Source organism: Zosterops lateralis (assembly GCF_965231275.1).
Source record: "Zosterops lateralis genome assembly, chromosome: 3".
Taxonomy (NCBI): Eukaryota; Metazoa; Chordata; class Aves; order Passeriformes; family Zosteropidae; genus Zosterops; species Zosterops lateralis.
In genome coordinates this window covers 54,875,322-54,894,238 of record NC_139764.1, presented here as the reverse complement: position 1 = coordinate 54,894,238, position 18,917 = coordinate 54,875,322, and the positions used below count along the sequence as shown (strand labels likewise).

General features: G+C 41.6%; 2 protein-coding genes across 2 annotated transcripts; both read right to left on the bottom strand.

Moving 5' to 3' along the window:
- Positions 1-391: 391 nt before the first annotated feature.
- Positions 392-4,397, bottom strand: FBXO5 (F-box protein 5; the record flags this gene model as incomplete). Its single annotated transcript, XM_083858113.1, has 4 exons — positions 392-680; positions 1,976-2,140; positions 3,286-3,376; positions 3,676-4,397. The coding sequence occupies 4 exons, from the start codon at positions 4,395-4,397 to the stop codon at positions 429-431; spliced, it is 1,230 nt and encodes a 409-aa protein (XP_083714239.1). The 3' UTR covers positions 392-428.
- A 3,080-nt stretch (positions 4,398-7,477) lies between these two features.
- On the bottom strand, positions 7,478-18,602 carry MTRF1L (mitochondrial translation release factor 1 like; the record flags this gene model as incomplete). The annotated part of the gene is made up of 7 exons (XM_083858188.1): positions 7,478-8,823; positions 9,414-9,550; positions 11,342-11,459; positions 12,033-12,196; positions 15,510-15,693; positions 16,897-16,976; positions 18,320-18,602. 7 exons carry the CDS (start codon positions 18,600-18,602, stop codon positions 8,608-8,610), a joined length of 1,182 nt encoding a protein of 393 aa, XP_083714314.1. The 3' UTR covers positions 7,478-8,607.
- Between the last annotated feature and the right edge of the window lie 315 nt (positions 18,603-18,917).

Below are 18,917 nucleotides of genomic sequence, written 5' to 3'. Positions count from 1 at the left end.
TTAGCTTGGGATTTCCAAAAAAGTCAAAGTATTTTTTAGCAGTACAGCCAACATACAGTACTTTTTCTTTAACTTGGAGAAAGTTCAAGAAAGGAAAGAAGAAATAAAGGAAGAGCAATTTAAGATTCACATAAGGGAAGCCATCAGAGAAAATGGTATTATGCCCACATTTTAAAATCAAAGGCAAAGCTTTGAAAAACTATAAAAATCTAGTCTCCCTCGTTTTCATATTAAAAGGGGCTTCACCCACCTCACTCGACAGCACTAGAAATGTTTTTAAAACCTTTCTGAGGAAGATGAACAAATAGTACAGAGGAATAACAGAATTAACCATTTTTATGGATATGGAATATCAGAAAGCATTCTCTTTGTGGACAATTGAAAAAACTTCTATGGGACATTTGCCAATTTGTAATGGGAGGGATGGATCACAATCTCTTTAGATTCTGCTTGCTTTTCTTAGTCCCAGGAAGCGGCCCTAGCACAGAGTTGTGTTTCACTGGTTTGCTGCTCACACAGTCACTGGAGCTGTGGTAGCTGCACATGCACTTAGTGCAAAAGTCAAAGCCACAGCTTTCACGACTGCACGTTGCTCTTTGGAGGTAGGAGTCATACTTGGCAGGTGAGCCACAGCGATGGCAGACTTTAAGGCTTTCAGTGTTTTTCAAGTTTCTGGCAGCCTGTTGGAAAAAGCACACACAAAGTCATGAGTAGAGGTAAATACACTTTCTTAACACTTCCTGATGTTATCTTACTGCCACAAAATATAACTTCTCCTAATGCAGAGAGACAAACTAAAAATTTAGCCTAATTCTTGCATCAAATTCTGATGAAGACTGAACATGAGTAATCAATCTATAATTGCAGGTATTTTGTGCTGGAATAGAGGTAGCCAATTTAAAACACTTTAAATTTGAAAGTTAAAGGACAGGAAATCAAGAGCAGTAAGGATAACAGCCTTCCTGAATCTTCCAAACCTCCTTCAAGGATGGTGATTTAGTTGTGTATAGAGACATATATCAGGAATTAAATTTTAAGACTGCTGATGAGCATTTGTACTTTTACATTCCCAATGCTACAAAGTTCTATATAATAGTATTACAGCATCATGATTATACTTTCCAGTGACATTCCATCATCTTCCCTTTTTGCATCAATTTGCAGAATAAGACTTGAGCATAAAACCTTTTTCTAGTTAGGAAAATCTTTTGCTCACTAACAAACAATAACTTTCAATAATAAGCATTTTCTAAAGTCTTGTAAGATATAGGTGCAGGTCTACATTGCAAGTATGTGGAAAAAAAAGCTTAAGAAAAAAAAACAAGGTGAAGGGGAAACAGGCTGTTGGCAGTTCTTGGCAACTCTGACTGTGTGACACACTATAAATATGTAGTTAAACATTTTAATGCCAGGTAATTAGTTGGCAAAAAAACACATAGAATGATAAAAGGAAATAGTTTCAATTTTTTAAAAAATTAGCAATACATAACATCAATTAAGTCTTTGGTCTTCTTGTGGTTGTGTTTTTTTGTGTTGTTGTTTTGTGTTTTTTTTTTTTTTTTTTTTTTTCTTTCCCTAGCTGTCCATCAGTTTTGAAGCAAACTTGACAGTTTTTGTGATATTGCTTAAGTGGAAAACATGTGATTCATTAAAAACCCATGGAAAATAACAGGAAATGACTACATTTTTTAATATCTGACAAGATGAAATTTAAGCAAAAAAAAAAAAAAAAAAATCACTAAGTGAAATTCTTAAGGGGAAAAAAAATGAATGTTGGACATCCCAGTATATCAATATTCTCCACTTAGTTTCTATTGCCTCAAAATAGTCTTACTAAGCAAAATCTGGCAGCCATACTAAAAAGAATTACAAACACTTGAAATTGGAGATGCCACTTTCAAAAATAAACCTTATAGGGTAGTTGTTTGCCAGACAACATGAGAGAAATGAAAGATTAGTGGAAACCACCACTTACCTCAGAAAACTCTGTGAGCCTGCTGTGATTCCTAGATGCTTTGGATCTGGTGCTTTTTTTGTTCAAGTTTTTTGGTGGGGCTGCTTTCTGAATGGAAGCTAGGGATATTCTGTGGGGAACATACTCTCTTGTTGCAGTAGCATGCTCTGGTGCCTTAGTGACATTCTAATGAAATGAAAAACAAAGACTTAAATTTGGAAAGAGAACTTACCTTACGAGGTTTTTTGTTTAATAGAAATCAATAAATAATTTTAGATACTTCCCCTTGGTTTTATATAGTAAAGCATCACACCAAGCAGTACTACTGATTTTACCATAACTTTCACAGTCACTTTTGTTATAAATGCATAGAACTGCTCCCTAGTTTCTGGTTCAAAAACTAACCAAGTTCTATTATGTAATCCTACTTTCATATTAACACAGTTATTTAGGCAGAGGCTATTCATCATAATTTTTTAAAGCAAAAAACAGTTTTTCCAATTCTTCATGGTGAACCAGGGGTGCCTGAAGCTTTCTTTGTGAAAAATAAACTCCACCCACCAATTTTCCAAGTTGCCAGTTCAAGTTTAACAAAAAAGCATAAAATAGCATGGAAGAAATCAAAATTTTTGGATGAATATTCAGTACAAACGTTTTACCCTGACTGCATTGTAAAATACTACATAAAACTCAAACTCGTTATAACCTTATCCTGTGGCAGATCCTAAGCCTTTGTTTGTTCTGTCTCTCCATCACTCAAGAAGGAAAAACACTGCTAGTGTTTTGAGAGTCTTGACTTAATAAAACACTAGTCTGGTGTGGATGGATCTAGTATTTTTTATTTCATAGGACAAAGGCATTAGGAATAGCTCATAGTGCACAAAGCTTTTCAGTTTTCTGTAGCAGGCATGGTGGACTTCAGAAACTACTGCTATAAACAGAGCCCCTGCCTCACACAGCTGAGTGTTTTCTATCAGTCTTCTTCCCTTCTGAATCAGTGGGGATGCTGAAGCAAACAAGCCTCTGCTAGGAAACTCTAGGGCTTGCCTAGTGGGCTGTGCTGGCAATGACTCTCTCCTTCATGCCTTTCTCTGTAAAACAGGACCTTGTGGCAGCTCTTAAAACACCTGCATCTCTCCTTGGGTCACCTTCTCAGTCAACCTCGAAGTCACTGATGTAACCAGCCATATTTGAGACAAGGCATCCCAACAGGACAAACTCAGATACTCCAGTGACAGTTTTCAACCTAAGAAACTTTTCAGTGATCTCTTAAGCATAGGAGGAGACCTGAAATAGCAGAAAAACACTGATGGTTCTGGGCACAAACTTACAGAAAGGTTTTCCACAGCTCTGCTATACATTTGGAAAATCTGTTCATCTTCTTGTAGAATCTTCTGCCATGTTGTGCTGACTTTGGCAAAACTGAAACAACAATACAAACATGTGAGTTGCCTCCTAGGAAAGGGATTCATTAAATAGCAAGAATAACTGTAATATTTTCTTTTATGTAAAGATAGAATATATTAAGTCTTTAATTTGCCTTTTAGGGAAGAGACAGTCTCCATAAGTATCATGGCTTACAATGTCAGTTCATGTTTTAATATATTAACACATAATACTAAACATTGTGTAACTGTCACAAGCCCCATATCTAAAACATTAAGGCATCTGATTAGGTTTTTTCTTTTCTCAGTAAAATACAATGACATCAGTATACTTACTTTACTAAATCCATCTCGCTGAGATGCCTTAAAATGCTTGCTAATATATGTTTCAGGTTCTTTTGGAAGAGTTCAGCAAGAATGTCTATTCTATCCAGCCCCATTTTCTTTCCAATTAAGTTACAAAGTTCAAGTTTTCCCCTAGAAACAATTCTGTCTATAGCAGCCCAAGACTTGAGACTTCTTTTACCACTTTTTTTCAAAGTTGAGCAAATCACTTTTTCATAATGGATTACTGGCAACAGTGTTTTCTTTGAGAACTGTTCTTGGTTTCTGTTCTTCATGAGACAATGCTCTGGTGTACCATAGAGATTCCCAGCCAAAGGTAAACTATCCTCATGTTCTATTGCATCAGCATAGTGAGTACTTAACAAAGAGGAATAACCACTGTCCTCATCAAGTTTATGGCTTTCCATTGCCTCCATTTCACAGATACCTTCATCAAGTCTCTGGGTTACTTGGTTGTTTTCTTTGTTATGTACAGGTCTTTTTCCATCTTCAAGGTCTAGATTTGTGGTGGCTGCATGGTATGAGTCACTAAGGAGTATTTTCTGATGTTCTTCTGTACAGCTTTTACAAAAGCCTTCCTCATAATTCAAGGGGCAGGATTTTTCCAGTCTTGTTTTCTCCACAGCACATTTCAATGGCGCAAACCCAGCACGAAGAGACGTGCAATCAAAATCACGTTTCATTTTGCAAGAGCGGTTAAGGTTTGATTTCATTTTCTTCTTTGTATTCTGCAAGAAACAACAAGGGCAGTTTAAAAACACAATATAAACTAGATCACAGATTCCTTTTTAGCATAAAGACTCTACCATGCTTCCCATTCTGCATTATGGATTTTACACTTTCATCTGACTCACCATCTAGTGTCTAAAATGCAACTAGGGGAACTAAGGATTTGAACAGCCACTAATTAAATCTGTGTAAGACCTTCCCAAAAACTAGTTTTATGCTGCATAGAACTAGGGCAAGAAAACTGAATGGGTGGTTTACTTGGTCACCATTTCACCAGCATAGATGAGACACACCAGTGCTTCCACTTCCCACCATAAAGGTAGCAACATGGCCAAGACACTTAAGGTCCCTGCAAGCAACACCAGTGGCAGAGGGTCCATGGGTGGCCACAGACCTGTGCAGGCCTGAGAAGCCTGAAATTTGCATCTAAGAGGCAATGCGGCTGCTGCAGGCAGATATCTGGCATTTTTGAGAAGGGAGGAGGCTGGGTGGCACAGGAAAGGCTTGAGTGCTCACATGTGTGAGTAAAATACAAAGAAAAGCGGCCACCTTTAAACAATGGTCGGAGTGAAATAGAAGTTCAGGCATGATTTAAAGAGGGTGGGGGATCGATAGATATCACAGGGGAATTGAGCTTTTCTTGCCCTGCTCCGTTCCCCTCCCCCGCGAAATGTGGTGCTATCTATATTAACAATTGTGGGGGATGGGCCAGGGCTGGAGGGGGGAAGGACGTAATTTCTCCCCAGTTAAATCTAAAGGGAAAAAACGTTTTAACATGCTTTGCAACCCCCCTAGCAAATAGAAAATCCCCGATTTAAATAAGCATTTTAAAGGATTTAAGCACTTTCAGCAGTTTTGGAAAAAAGCACGAGAAAAATGTTCTATGAACGACTTAGAGAAAAAGTTCCTTCTTTGTACCTACGTTTGGTGGGAGAAAGGAGCAAATGGGCTAATGGCTTTGTATGGTGTGAGCTGGGGAAAAGATGCAAGCATTTTCCAAGCCTCCTCCTCCCCTTCCCCTCTTCCCTGAGAACCACCAGAGAGGCTTTTGGGCTGAAACCCTGATGATTTGGAAAATGTCTCCAGATCATGATTAGGTGCACCAGGGCCTGCCCGGACCCCCGGAGAGCGGGCTGATCCGCGGGGCCCCGCGGCGCTGTCAGGCTGCTCCCGCCGGCGCTCAAATGGCCCGGCCCGCCCGATGGACCGGGCCCCACGGCCCCAGAGCTTCACCCCGCGCCTTCGGGGGCCTCCCCTTTCCCCCGCAATGGAGGATTGCCCCTAGAGCGGTGGTGGCGGGGAGGGTAGGGGCGCGCCGGGGGGATGCCCTTCGGACGGCGTGGCCGGCGGGCGGGAGAGAGCGGGGCGCCTCCCCCCTCGCCTCTGCCCGCCGGCGGGAGCCGCGCTGCCGTCCCCACCCCGGCCCGACCCCGGCCCCGCCAGGGCGGCCAGCATCCCACACGCGGCTCCTTGGCGGGATCGGGGCGCTCCCCGGCCGCCAATGCGCCGCCGTTTCGTCCCATCCCTTCCCGTCCCGCCGGCGGGATAGCTGAGGGGCTAGACTAGGAGAGCAGTGGGTCAGGGCGGCCGCCAGCAATCCCCATCCCCATCCGTGCGGTCCCGCCGCAGCGCCGCTCCCATCCGCACGGTCCCGCCACCGCGTCCGCCCGCAGCTCCCGCCACTCCACCCAAAGGGCTTTAACAGCGGAGCCCTGAGCGCAGAGCCCCGCTGCCCCCGCGCCGGCCCGACAGCGGGGCCCCGGCCCCGGGGCCGTGTAGCCCGGAGCGGGTCCCGGCGGGTCTCGCCGCCCGCCCGCGCTCACCTGCAGAGCCGCGCCGCCGCCGCCGCGGGCAGGGAGTGAGTCCCGCTCGCGCCGGCCGCTTTTTAAAAACTTTAAATTTGGTATCCAAAACCGCGACAGCCAATGGGAAGGCGCCGGGGCGCCGGACGCGGCCAATGAGCGGCGGGCGGGCGGCCGGGGGCCAATCCGGGGCGCGGAGGGCGGGGCCGGCCCGGCCCTCGCTTTCCCTCCTCGGCCGCCTGGGAGGGACGCGAGTGGCGCGGCCGCGGCTCCCGCGCGCCGGCCGCTCCCGCCCGCCCCTTCCTCCCGCCCCGCGCCCCGCGCCGCCAGCGGCCCCGAGACCCCCCGCCTCCGGCACTGACCCGCGCCCCAGCGCAGCCTGGAGCCCATCTGCGTCTGCTGGTTTAAATGGACGCGCCTGGGATCTTCCCCTCACCCTGGCACGAGTGTGCAAAGCTCCTCTGCCGGGGAATGATTCTCTCCCGCACTGGAGATATTCAATAACAGCCCGGATGCAATCCCGTGCCATGTGCTCCAACCTACCTTCCAAACTGACCATTCTCTGATTCGAGTCTGGCGGTGGATGTGGGTTCCTCCCCATAAAATAATCGCATGTATTCTATATATTTATCATGACGGCCGCTACCCGTGGTTGCAGAGTGAGCAGGAGCACCGAGTGGACCCCAGTGCAGGGATTTCCACCACTGCTGGAAAGGCAATCTGCTCACAAGGAAGGAGTTGCAAGGAAGTTGCATTTGCAGAGACAACATCCCTTGCATTAAAATCAACACAGAGCAAGCGGGGGACTTCAAGTCTTTATACCATAAAGCTTGCCAGGACAGGCCAAGGAGGACAATGAAGTCCCCCTCTGTACAGCACTGTCAGATGCCAGGTTTGAAATACCTCAGCCTCCTGCCAGAACTACATGATGTCTGTTTTTTCTCAGAGCCTGGTCACTTGCAAGGCAACACCACATTTAGCATTTGTTCAAGAGCCAGATGGGAACAGGGAGGCAGGATCTGGCCAGACAGGCTACACGCTGGAAGATCAGGGAAGGTCTAGGGTGACAAAGACCTAAACAATTATCTAAGTTTCATGCAGTAGCCCAGTGCACAGACCTGGTCAATGGCCCTTATTTGTTTGGAAGACTATGAAGCTGAACAGCAAACTCCATCTATCACTTGGCATAAGAAGGCCTGGCTTTAAGTCACATCAGTAGCACTGTCACAAGTGCTCTCTAGTGTTCCACTTACAATACTGATCTGGTCAGAATGAATGATCTGGTAAGAACTTCAGTCCTAGTTTCTGCTCCAATAGGTATCTAATTATTTTACAGAAAAAAATGAGTGTTTCTTTTTGCTTTTTTATGTGCCAGTTTGGAGTTACAAAACTTCAAGTAAATACAGACCTAGGTCTCATGCTTACCAACAGGATATATGTATGCCTCATCTTATGCACACAGACATTCCTCCATCTGAAGCTAATGTATGCATCTTAAATTAAAAGACCTGGAACTTAATCATAGTTACCATGCAGTGTTTACTAGGAAAAAAAAAAGCTGATAAAGGTATCAAATGTTTTCAAATGCTGTTAAATAAACAGAAAAAAACCACTACATGCTGGTCACAGCACATAACTTTTAGATCAATAACTTGGACAGTCGATTGAAACAGTAAGGGAGAAACTGAACTGGAGTGGATACAAAACTATCAACTGAACAATAGTGTAACAATTATTTTCATTTCTGACTCAAGAACAGAAACATTTGTTCCAAAACCAGTGATTCATCACTCAGCTTCCATGGCTTTTTTTTCTTGAACAAGGGATATTCCTAAAGTTGTTTTGTTTATAAATAAGGGCGTGAGAAGGCCTTGAAAACATGACAGAGACACACTTTGACTCCTTTTCCCATGACACATATAAGTGATTAATATGTGGATAGGTAGAGTGGGATCATTTATTTATCACTTTTTTCCAATCACTCAAACAACATAGGATTTTTCTTGTTCTCTCAAGGAAGCTATTTCACACTGTTGCGTGATGGTTAAGCCATAGTTTAAATGAAAACTGGAACTAGAAATAACTCCTTTTAATGCATGCATGCCTTTTGAGAGTGGTCTATCAGTTCTCCATAAAAAAGTTAAAAACTGCTGTTACTTTCGGTGCAGTCAAATTAACTTTTCAAAAGGACTAATGCAGCAATAATGTCTTATATGAAGATAATAAAGTCTTTTACTTGGCAAGTAAGAAAACTGTTTAATAATCATGAGGAAACAAACTGTGATGTTTTTCATGATCTTCAAAGAAGTTCCATTTTCTCCGTGGTGCTCCAAGAAGCTTCTTTGCAGACCAAGGCCTACATCTGCTGTAATGGCTTGAGAAAGAACAACATTCAGGAGGAATTATTTTTTTCATTTTCTGAAATAATTTCCATTAGAGATTCATAATCAGCATATTCTCTCAGAGTTTGTATCATTTCATCTAGCATTTCTTCCCCTAGCATGAAAGACTCAACCTGATGCACTGATTTGCTTATTCTGTGGTCTGTAATCCGGTCCTGTGGAAAGTTGTATGTTCTGATCTTCTCTGATCTTCCTTTAGTCCCAATCTATTGAACAAGAAGAATCAGTTTATCACCATCATGATCTTACAAAAATGATGAAATATTGATTAGGCATATAAAGCAAAAGGTTTCTCTTCCTCACATGATTATACAAAATTTATTATAGTTACATAATACTCAGATCACTTCAACAGCTGCAGTAATTGTTCTCAAACATATAAAAGAACAATTTTGGCATCTTTTTCTAATGCTATTCTCATGCTGCAATCCAGTTTGTTTCACTGGATCTCTAGGATTTACATACTACTGAAATTTCAAGTCTGGCTAATATACAACCTTTATTACTGAAGTAAAATGTAATATTGTTGTTTAGAGAGCTTGGGCACTCCACAAATTTTGTTCTCCAGAGTGGCCTAATAGAAGGCATCCCTTCCCATGAAGGGCTGGAGCTAGATTATTTTTAAGGTCCCTGCCAAACCAAACCATTCTATGACTCTATGACTTTTTTTTTGCTTCATGTAAGTCCTTCCTGGGCTCCTGCTGCTCTTTATTTTCATTTACTACTTGTTCAACAAAGATGTTACCCTAAAAACATCTGCTTGTACAGAATTATAACACAACTAAATGAAACTTACTTGAATCTTTCGAGCACTGTTTCTCTTTTTAGTTTCTTCTTCTAGTTTGGCGCTGTACAGTTTAGCATATAGCATTTGCATAGCCTTCTCTTTGTTTCTAATTTGGGATCTTTCTTGCTGACATTCAGACACAATCCCTGTCAAAAATATCGTGACATTTAGCACTTAAGATTAACACATACTAAAAGAGCCCTACAATTTCTGGAAGATTTTTTTATATGTTACATTAGGCTGTTACTTTGGACTGGGAATGTAGAAATCCAGGTTTATTAATGAGTAATGATACATTTTGGGAGAGAAGTGTAGGCTGAATTGTACAAGTGTTTTAAGCCATCAGACAACAAGTTTAATTCAGTGGAAATTTATTTCACCTGGGCAACAGATGGATAAGGAAATAAAAGATACATTATGTGATCTGAGTAATAAAAGACACCTTCATTAGTTGTAAATTTTGGCCACAGTTCCAGGAAACATAGGATTTAAGGAACAGTAAAATATGTAAGATAGTGAGTGCTTAGAATATGATTAGAATATTAAAAAGTGGGCATTATTTTATTTATAAATATATAAGGGTGTGCTTTTTTATCCCAAAACACACAATTAAAGCTAAGAAACGAAAAGCCTAAAAAAGGAGCAGGGAGAAGAAATACAGTACGAGCTAACCTGTTATTTGGATTTATTAAGTAGCTCTGGTAATATTAGAGGATGATTTTATAAGGTTACATAGTATTACTTTCTGAAAGACTTATTTATAAACAACACTTTGGATCGTTTAAAGGTTTATAAAAAGATTTAAGATGAGATAAATAGAAGGAGTAACAGGACAATTTTAAGGATGAGAGGAATGAAGAAGGGGAAGGTGGAACAGGAAAAAGTCATGAGCTAATGTGAGGTATGAACTCCCCTGTTAACTATGTATAACAGCAAAAAATTTGCAATACCCTTTAATATTTCTGTAAGCTGCCCCAATAACTGCCATCAGCAAAAACTAAGATCAGTTGCTGGTTTCAGTTTGTTGTATTTTTATCCAAACATACAGGCAATCCAAAACATTTTTAATCTGGGTTATCTTTTTTGTCATCATATATATAATAAACAGAATTTAAACCTCTCCACTGCTTGCCTTCTGCGTTCCTAGGGTGATGCAACAAGCGCAGAATGGATTGATGTTTTAAACAAGGAAATGGGTGGCAAAAATCTGGATACATGAAGATAACAGTGCTTGGGATTACCCTGAAACCCTGTAAAGCCTGACTAATGTTTGGGGTAGAGAAGAGGAAAAGTTAAAATGCAATGAAAGTCAAGAAGGCTGTTGTGAATTGCTCAAAGGGAAGTAAAAGGCTTAGGAATGGCAATAAAAAGCCCCCATACAACAGCTAAAATCAGGTAGTGTTTGAGGGTGTATCTTACCCCTGCTATGTTCCCTAACCTGAGCCAGAGGGATGGGCCTCCTAATTATGTGTGTCATCTACGGGAAAGAAGCCAGCAGACAAATAGGAGCTGGCATCCTGAGTAGACTCTGCAATTAAAAGTAATGTTTTAATACGGAAATAGCACAATCTCTCTTTTGGAGACTAGTCAAGAAAATTCAAATCATTAGATTTCAGCCTACTCTGTTTTCCAGTGTCATTTTCATAACTTGAAAGCTTAAATAGATATATTTGATATAAACTGATCTGAATGCTTTTACAGTGTCATGTTTAATAGCAAAATTAATACCTTACCTACTGAAGCCAGTAGTCTTCACTGTTAAAAACTGGAGTGTGCATAAATGATGCATTTAGAGTAGTATGAATAGACATGAAAACTATATAAAGCCTCTACTCTACTGTTGTCTGGGTTTAAAAACAAAACCATTGTTTCAAAAGAAATTCTGAGAGCAATTTTGGAATGCAGGATTTTGTACTAAGGAAAGAATGAAGCAGCACCTGTTGGAATGTGAACTATCCGTACAGCACTATCTGTGGTATTGACATGCTGGCCTCCAGCTCCACTGGCTCGCTTTGTTTCTATCCGTAGATCTTTTGGACTAATTTGCAGCCTCATCTGTCATGGGAGACAGAAGAAGAGAAAAAAAGTATTTTATGTTATTTCTTTCTAGACAGACATCAAATATGCACAGTCAGTTCATTTTAGAAGGCACATTCATGCAAGATCAAACTTCTTAATGTTTATGGGTATTAGTTCAAATCCTCTTATAAACATATTAAGAAATCTTGGTAATCAGATTGGAACGCATCATGATGGAACCCCAAAAATCAGCCAAATAGTAACTTAATGCATAACCATTGCTTAGCACTAATTTTCCTCTCTTCTGAGAGCTCTGCAACCTCTTCCAACAGAGTTATTCAATATTTGAGCTTGATAAGATGTTTTTAAAATGAAATGGCAGACATTCCCTTTTTTGGCTTTGGAGTGGAGCAATAGTCTCTGTGAGGAAGGAGCAAGAAAATTTCAAGAAAATTCAGGAAGGTGCAACATCTTTGACAATTATCTCTGTGATAAAAAATAAAATAACAAATATAACCTAGTTTAAAATTAAGACTAAAAAGGCAGTATCAAAAGAGGCAGAAAACATTGCTCCTGGTAACATCTGTTATACTAAAAGATAAATATTACCTCAGTGGGTTGAGGTAATATGGCAACAGTCATTGTGCTGGTGTGGATGCGTCCTTGTTTTTCGGTCCTTGGTACCCGCTGAACACGATGCACTCCTCCTTCAAACTTCATGTATTTGTAAGCCTCAACACCTGCTATACTGGCTACTGCATGTCTTAGGCCACCTTAAATAGAGAAGAAAAACAGCTGTAAACCTTTAAGAACTGCCAGTACTATGCTGTTATACTTCAAATAGTGTATTTACACACCACTGGAATTTGTTTCTTAAAATGATGAATTTACCATTTAAACACTTGGGCAAAATTACATCAAAAATCCAAGAAAAATCTTAAAGCCATACATATGTACTCATACACTACCTCAAAAAGGAAAGGACTGTCAATTTCTCTTTTATAGAGCCCAATTTAATTTTTATATATTTTCTATACACTTACATACATTTTTTAATGGAGCAAACAGAACACAGGTTTCTGCACCTCTTACTAATACCTCCGGCAAAACAGTTGACAGCAAGATCCTACAAACATTGAACAGCTTGGAACTTGGAAGTCAAGCACATAGAAATCATGGCTTTGGGACAGAGTTTGTTGCTCTACTAGCTCATGACATTCTTGATCTTCCTTGTTTGCTGGTGTGCAGAGAAGTGATGGCACTATAAATGAATATAACTTTTCACCCATTTTTGTTTTTAATGCAGCTCAATTCCCAAATCCCATTCTCAGCACAGTGGATAGTGTGCCAAGGCAGTGACTGAAGAAGACACAGGTGGCCTTGAAAGAGTATTGCTCTTCAAGCCTTGCAATACGAAACCACAGCTGAGGAAAGGAAGAGCCACATACTTCTCAGAAATACTGGTTTAGGCTACCTCTCAGACTAAGAAACTCAGCCACAGGGATAAGAAAACAGCTCTTTAAAAAAGGAAAACAAAGGCAATATGGAATCTGAAAACACCTGCACAGCAGGAAAAAATCATCCATGAGAACACAGGCCAAGTTGTTCATGGACATGTTTGCTCACTCATAACTTTATTAAAATATGTATTGTTTTATGGTCATGTTTGTGAAAGATGGGAAGAGGCCATCTGGCTTTCTCTTTCATATAATTTTTGTACAGTGCTTAGAATAAGATGACCAAGAAACTGGTTCACATAACAGATATTTAGATCATACTGCTTCAAATTGACTATTACCAACATAGGTTTATTATGAACTGCAGCCAAATCTAATGAAATTTTGACAGACCTTTTACCCTGGCAGACATGTTGTAGGCTTGTCAAATATAGTTAACTTTGCCCCTTTCATATAAAATGTCCCAATCTATCCTGATATATGATTTACTCAGAACAAGGGTATGAGTTTGCACTCATTTTTTATGCAGCATCTTAGACTGGGGAAAAGTCCCCCATCTGTGTCTCTGCCTGCCACTACAGGTTGAGAAGCAGTGGATAAATACTGACATGTGAGTTTGGGCTTCAACATGTGCACTGAATCTTCAACACGTTATTTTTGCACAATGGCATCCCATGGGGGTTGGTCAGTAAGTCATTTAAGAGTGGACTGTAACCTGTATTTCATTGCAGCTTTATTTAACATTCACCTTGTTCACACATGCTCACTTTCAGATTTCAAATTCAGGAGTTCTCTGAAATAAGGAAACTTATTAAGGGCCCCACTCTTACTTAGCACAGCCCAGACACTTTGAACCTGAGGGTTCAAACATCCATTTCATTGGTTGTGCTGTGTATAGTGCCCCTACCTCTCAATTTATTTCCAGCAGCTGTTTTGATATGAAGTGGTTATGCAAAATCAAAAACAACCTGCAAGAGGCTGACAAGAGCTAGGGCTGCCCTTATTTTTCCCAAGATTTACATCCTAAATGTTAATTTTGGTGCATAGACAAACCCTCATCAAAACAGACTTTAAAATAAAGATATAGCCATCAAAAAACCCCTAGCCCTTTCAAAGAGAAAATATGGATAGATACATACTAGGTTCACATATTAGTTCAATTTCCTATTTAAGGCATCAATGAGAATATCTCTGAGGGTGTGGGCTCCTTGTCCAGGGAGTGAGCTTTCACCAAAAGCCAAGCCAACTCCCTTCTTCTTCTAATCATAGGACAGTAAGCTGAGTCAGACCTGATTTACAACTATTTCATAACAGGGCTTTTAAGCCAAATCAGTGGACTGATCAAATTAGCATGGTGGCCTCAAAACTGCTAGAGCTGAGAAAGAAAAAAAACATACAGCTGGCTGGAAGGTGAGACAGGTCTTGCTTAAGCTGACTGAAACTGTGCTCTGAAGGTGACGTGTATGACACTGCTGGGGTCTACCCAATCTGAGTCTGGCATCAAGGGAAAGGGCAACTCCCCTCTCCCCCTAGCATGTGAATAATTAAGATCCAGACCCTTCTTCTTTTCTGTTTACACCCATCTAACCTGTACAATGTTTATTCCATTTACTAAAAAAAAAAAAAAATAAAAAAAAAAGAAAGCAAGCAGATTTCTGTTGGCTTTGAAGGCTGCACTGGTTCAGCTCCTGGGAAAGTGTTGGCCTGGTCATGAATGGGGATGAACATGACTTTGCTCTTTCAGCAATAAGATGCACTGTAATATGAAGCTTCTCCTCCTTAATCACTTAAACTGTAAAAACAGTTTATTTGGCATATGAGCTCTTAACCATACAAGAAGTTTATTAATAGTAACAAATCTAGATAATAGAAAATAAGGAATTCAAGCGTCATAAAATTTTAGAAGTATATTAATTGAATCATTAACAGCCAATCTAGAAGGGAGCCTGAGTTCATGTTCATCGATTTGAATTAAGATACTTAAAGAACGTTATTCAAACAGTTTACAAAAATAACACTTTTAAAAATGAAATTCTAATAAAGATTTTTACAGCTGTTACCGATGAGCTATATCAAAATATCCCATTCCCTTATATTACAGATGAAACACTACTACAGATAAATTTAAGATATTTTAGGTTAAACTTCAAGAATTGTTTTATAAAATTGATTCCTTTATGCAAATAAATACATAATAAAAGCTAGATTTTTCAATCTTCCATCAATCTAATCTATAAATAATAAAACATTAGATAACTAAGTAGAACAGTGCTGCCAAATAAAGTTTATGTAAACTTTATTGAAAAAAAAGCTAAACTAACACGTCTGTATCACTTTCTAAATTTCCTTCTGCCAAGCACTTGTCTTTCAATAGTTTTAAAATGCAGAAATGAAATTACTTAAAGACAAGTTTTCTTTGTAGCACTTTAGTATTTTAATGGTTTTTCTGAAATGGAGTTTCATGCCCAAACACAGAAACTAAGGAGAACTGTACTCAGACATTTAAACAACATTACACCATCTAAAATAAGGATAGTGCAAATTAGTTTCCTTTACTTGGGAAATTAAAATGTCATATGAATGAGTGTTTCAACTTGAATTAAGAAGTTACAGTATTTCCATTACTGACCTAGTTCACTGGGAAAGTATTCTAATACTTCAAATTTCCACTTTTTATAAGCAGCATATCGTTGATACATATCAAATATCTCCGAGGTGAACAGCATGGCCTCCTGCCCTCCAACTCCAGCAGTTACTTCCATGACAAGATCACTCTCATCTGTTTCTTCTGAAGGAATCAAAAGCAACACTATCTGTGAATACAAAAGCACCCAGCTAAGACTCCTCTCTGACACTGCTGTCCACACCTGAGACAGTGTAAAACACCACACAAGTCTGCAACTGATCTAGGCTGTGTTCTCCTGCCCTGAGGACAGGCTCCAGCCAGGCAAAGGTGTGTGAGGGTGATGCTGCATTGCAGGAAGGCTCTCTGTGTCTGTTCACAGTCACAGGAGCTACACAGGCTTCTCTTGAGAGCCACAAAATGTCACAGAACTTTTTAATCCATCAAGAGCACTGTGAAGATAAACCACAGGACACACGGCTTGTTGTTCTTTCAGGACAACTGAATATCTCCCTTCTAATCAGATTCCTCTTTAATTCCATCTCAACTGCAGAGCTAAGAAGGTATGGATGTTCAGGAGCACAGTCCTTCAACAACAACACAAATGTATTATTTGTTTATTTATTTTAAAAAGAAGATGCTGATTTGCAGAAGAAAGATACACCAAAACAACGATCAAAATTTTGCATGCTGGATCACAATTCTGGATGATTTGCAAATGCTTTTAAATTCTCTTCCTTTACTAGCTTTAGGCGATGTTTCTTTCCACAGATGACGACTTCTTTTGGCAGAATCATAAATATTTACAAAAAATATTTATAAAGTGACTGTTGTATTGTTGTTGGAGGAATAAAGAATGTGAGCATAGCAGCTTCTACAGTAATATTAAGTTAAAACAGTCTCTTTACCTAAAGATTTTTGTGGTTCAGTAACATAGATACTCTGTAAAATTTATATACAGTAGCAGCCTAAAGTAGTTACATAGTATTAAATTTTTTCAAAACCACCAGTGAGTGATACTATGTAAGTTTAACATTTCCAAAGGCTAAAGAGTTGGACATCCATAAAGGTACACCCAGATAAGACAAACTATAGCACCCACTTAAAAAGATACTTTGATTGAAACATTTTCAGGTACAAATAGGCACCTGCTTACAGGATGTATTTTTGGCAACTTATTTTTTCATTTTTCTTAGCTAACAGACACTATTTGAAGACTATAACTAGCACAGAGGAGAAGAACTTATCACATACATCTTGATGAGAATTATAGAATGGTTTGGGTTGGAAGGGGCCTTAAATATCACCTTAGTATCAACACCCCTAAGAAGACAATTTGGCTTTGTTAATTTAAGAATAGTAAGGCAAGAGGGGCTTTATAAGGGGATCTAACCTGATGTTTCAGCTCAGCTATCTCTTCTTCATAGGAAGCAATTTCTGTTTCTGCAAGCTTCCGGAAATCTTCATTCTCATCTGAAATGTTTGAGTATGGTTAATCCTCAGACTTACATCAGTGCCATTCTGAGAAAAACTTCTGAAAAAATAACCACATGAAGAAATTACTCTACCAAAAAAAAAAAAACCCCAAATCAAAACCAAATTACCACACAAACTCTCCCTCTCTCAAAACACTAAACCTCTTAGAAAATCAAACTACTAATATTATCTGTAAAGAAGATTCTAAGTACATATTAAGTGTTTTCTAATCCTGTGCAGGTGTATGACATGAGAAAAAATCTGAAATAAAACTATTTCCACTAAAACATTAAAACCAAAATCCAAGCCAACCATAAAAAAAACAATGATTTGCCAGTGGTCAAACAGCAGCACAGGTTGCTCAGATTGGTTGTGAATTTCCATCCATGGAGATACTCAAAACCCAACTGGGCAAAGCCCTGAGCAACTTGTGGGTGACCGTGCTTGAGCAGGAGGGTGGACTGGGTGATGTCCAAAGGTCCTTCCTGCACCTGACATTCTGTGGCTGTAAAAAACGATTTTCTGTATTTCAGTGTGGCAAAAACATACAGGATTTAGAAAGCACAGTGGCTCTAAAACTGGTATGCCTCGTTAAATGACTGATACTTCTACTGCTGTATGCAAAAATCTGAATACTACAGTTCTAGGGAATAGTTAAGTATCTAATGAATATTTACTGATCCTAAAGTACTCCTTTTCCACACTTTAGTTTTCTAACTGCCATCAAAACGAAGTTTGATTCTGGGTAAAAAACCAATCCATTATTTGGCAAAACTAAAAGTCTCACAAGAAAGTCAAACCACAGTGTGGAGACAGCAGATACAGATGTTGACTTCTATGACTGCCAAAACGGAGGCAGGCAGGCAGACTGGGCTGTCTTGGCAGCAAGGGAAATATGGATTTTAAAAAAAGCCCCATCAAAACTTTAAATTTTTTCTATCCTCGATGAGTTATCTTTGTTTTAGATGAAACAAGTTCCAGTATCAGCCCTTCCAAGCCGGCGGAAGTACTTTCCCCACTCATTCCTTCCCCGACCTCTGCTCGGGCTGTTTCTTTCCCTCCGGAAGTGCCGAGGAGGACGCCCCGGGCTCCTGCAGGTGACACGTGTGTCCCCGGCACCCCCCGCGCGGTCCCGCCGCCAGGGCGCGCCCCCCGCGCGCGCCCCCGCCACCGCGGCAGGTGCGCGGCGCCACGCGCCGGCCTCCGCCCCGCCCCCTGGGGCCGCTCGCCCAATCGCGTCGGCGCATGCAAATGAACCACCATCCGCCCGCCCCCTCGGCGGGCCGCTCCCTATGACGTCACGTAAGCAGAACACCTCCGCCGCGCGGCCCGTTCCGCACCTCGCGCCAGCTCCCGCGTGTCGCGCAGCTCCCGCTCCTTGTCGCGCAGCCTCCGCACGCGCGCCGCCAGCTGCGGCGCCGCCCCGCCCTCGCCCCGTGCCCGCGCCTCCAGCAGCCGGCGCAGGGAGGGCTCGGCGAACAGCCGTTCCAGGCCGGGCCGAGCGCTCAGCCCGCGCCGCGCCGGCAGCGGCCATCCCGCTGGCGCTGCCCGGAGGCTCCGAGGAGGCAGCGCGGCGGCTCGGCATCCTTGCGCCACGCGGAGGGCCCGCGAGAGCAGCCGCATGTTTGGCTGGGGCCGGAGCGCGGCCGCCCTCCCGTCGCCCGGGCGTCCCTGCCGTGCGGGGGACGCCCGAACGCGCTCGGCAGCCTCTCTTCCGGACTTCCGGAAGTTGCCGAAAAGGCTCGGCGCTGACTTTGGGCGCAGTCGGAAATCATCGGAGCTCCAGTGGCGGAAATGGCCGAAGGGGTTCGGCTTCCCTCGATGGGGCTGCCCTGCGGTGAGGCGGGCGGGCTCTGATTGGCCAGCGCTGGAGGGGCGGGGTTTCGCCTCAGCGCCCGGCCCAGCGCCCCGAGCGCCCTCTGCAGGCCCCGGAGGGGT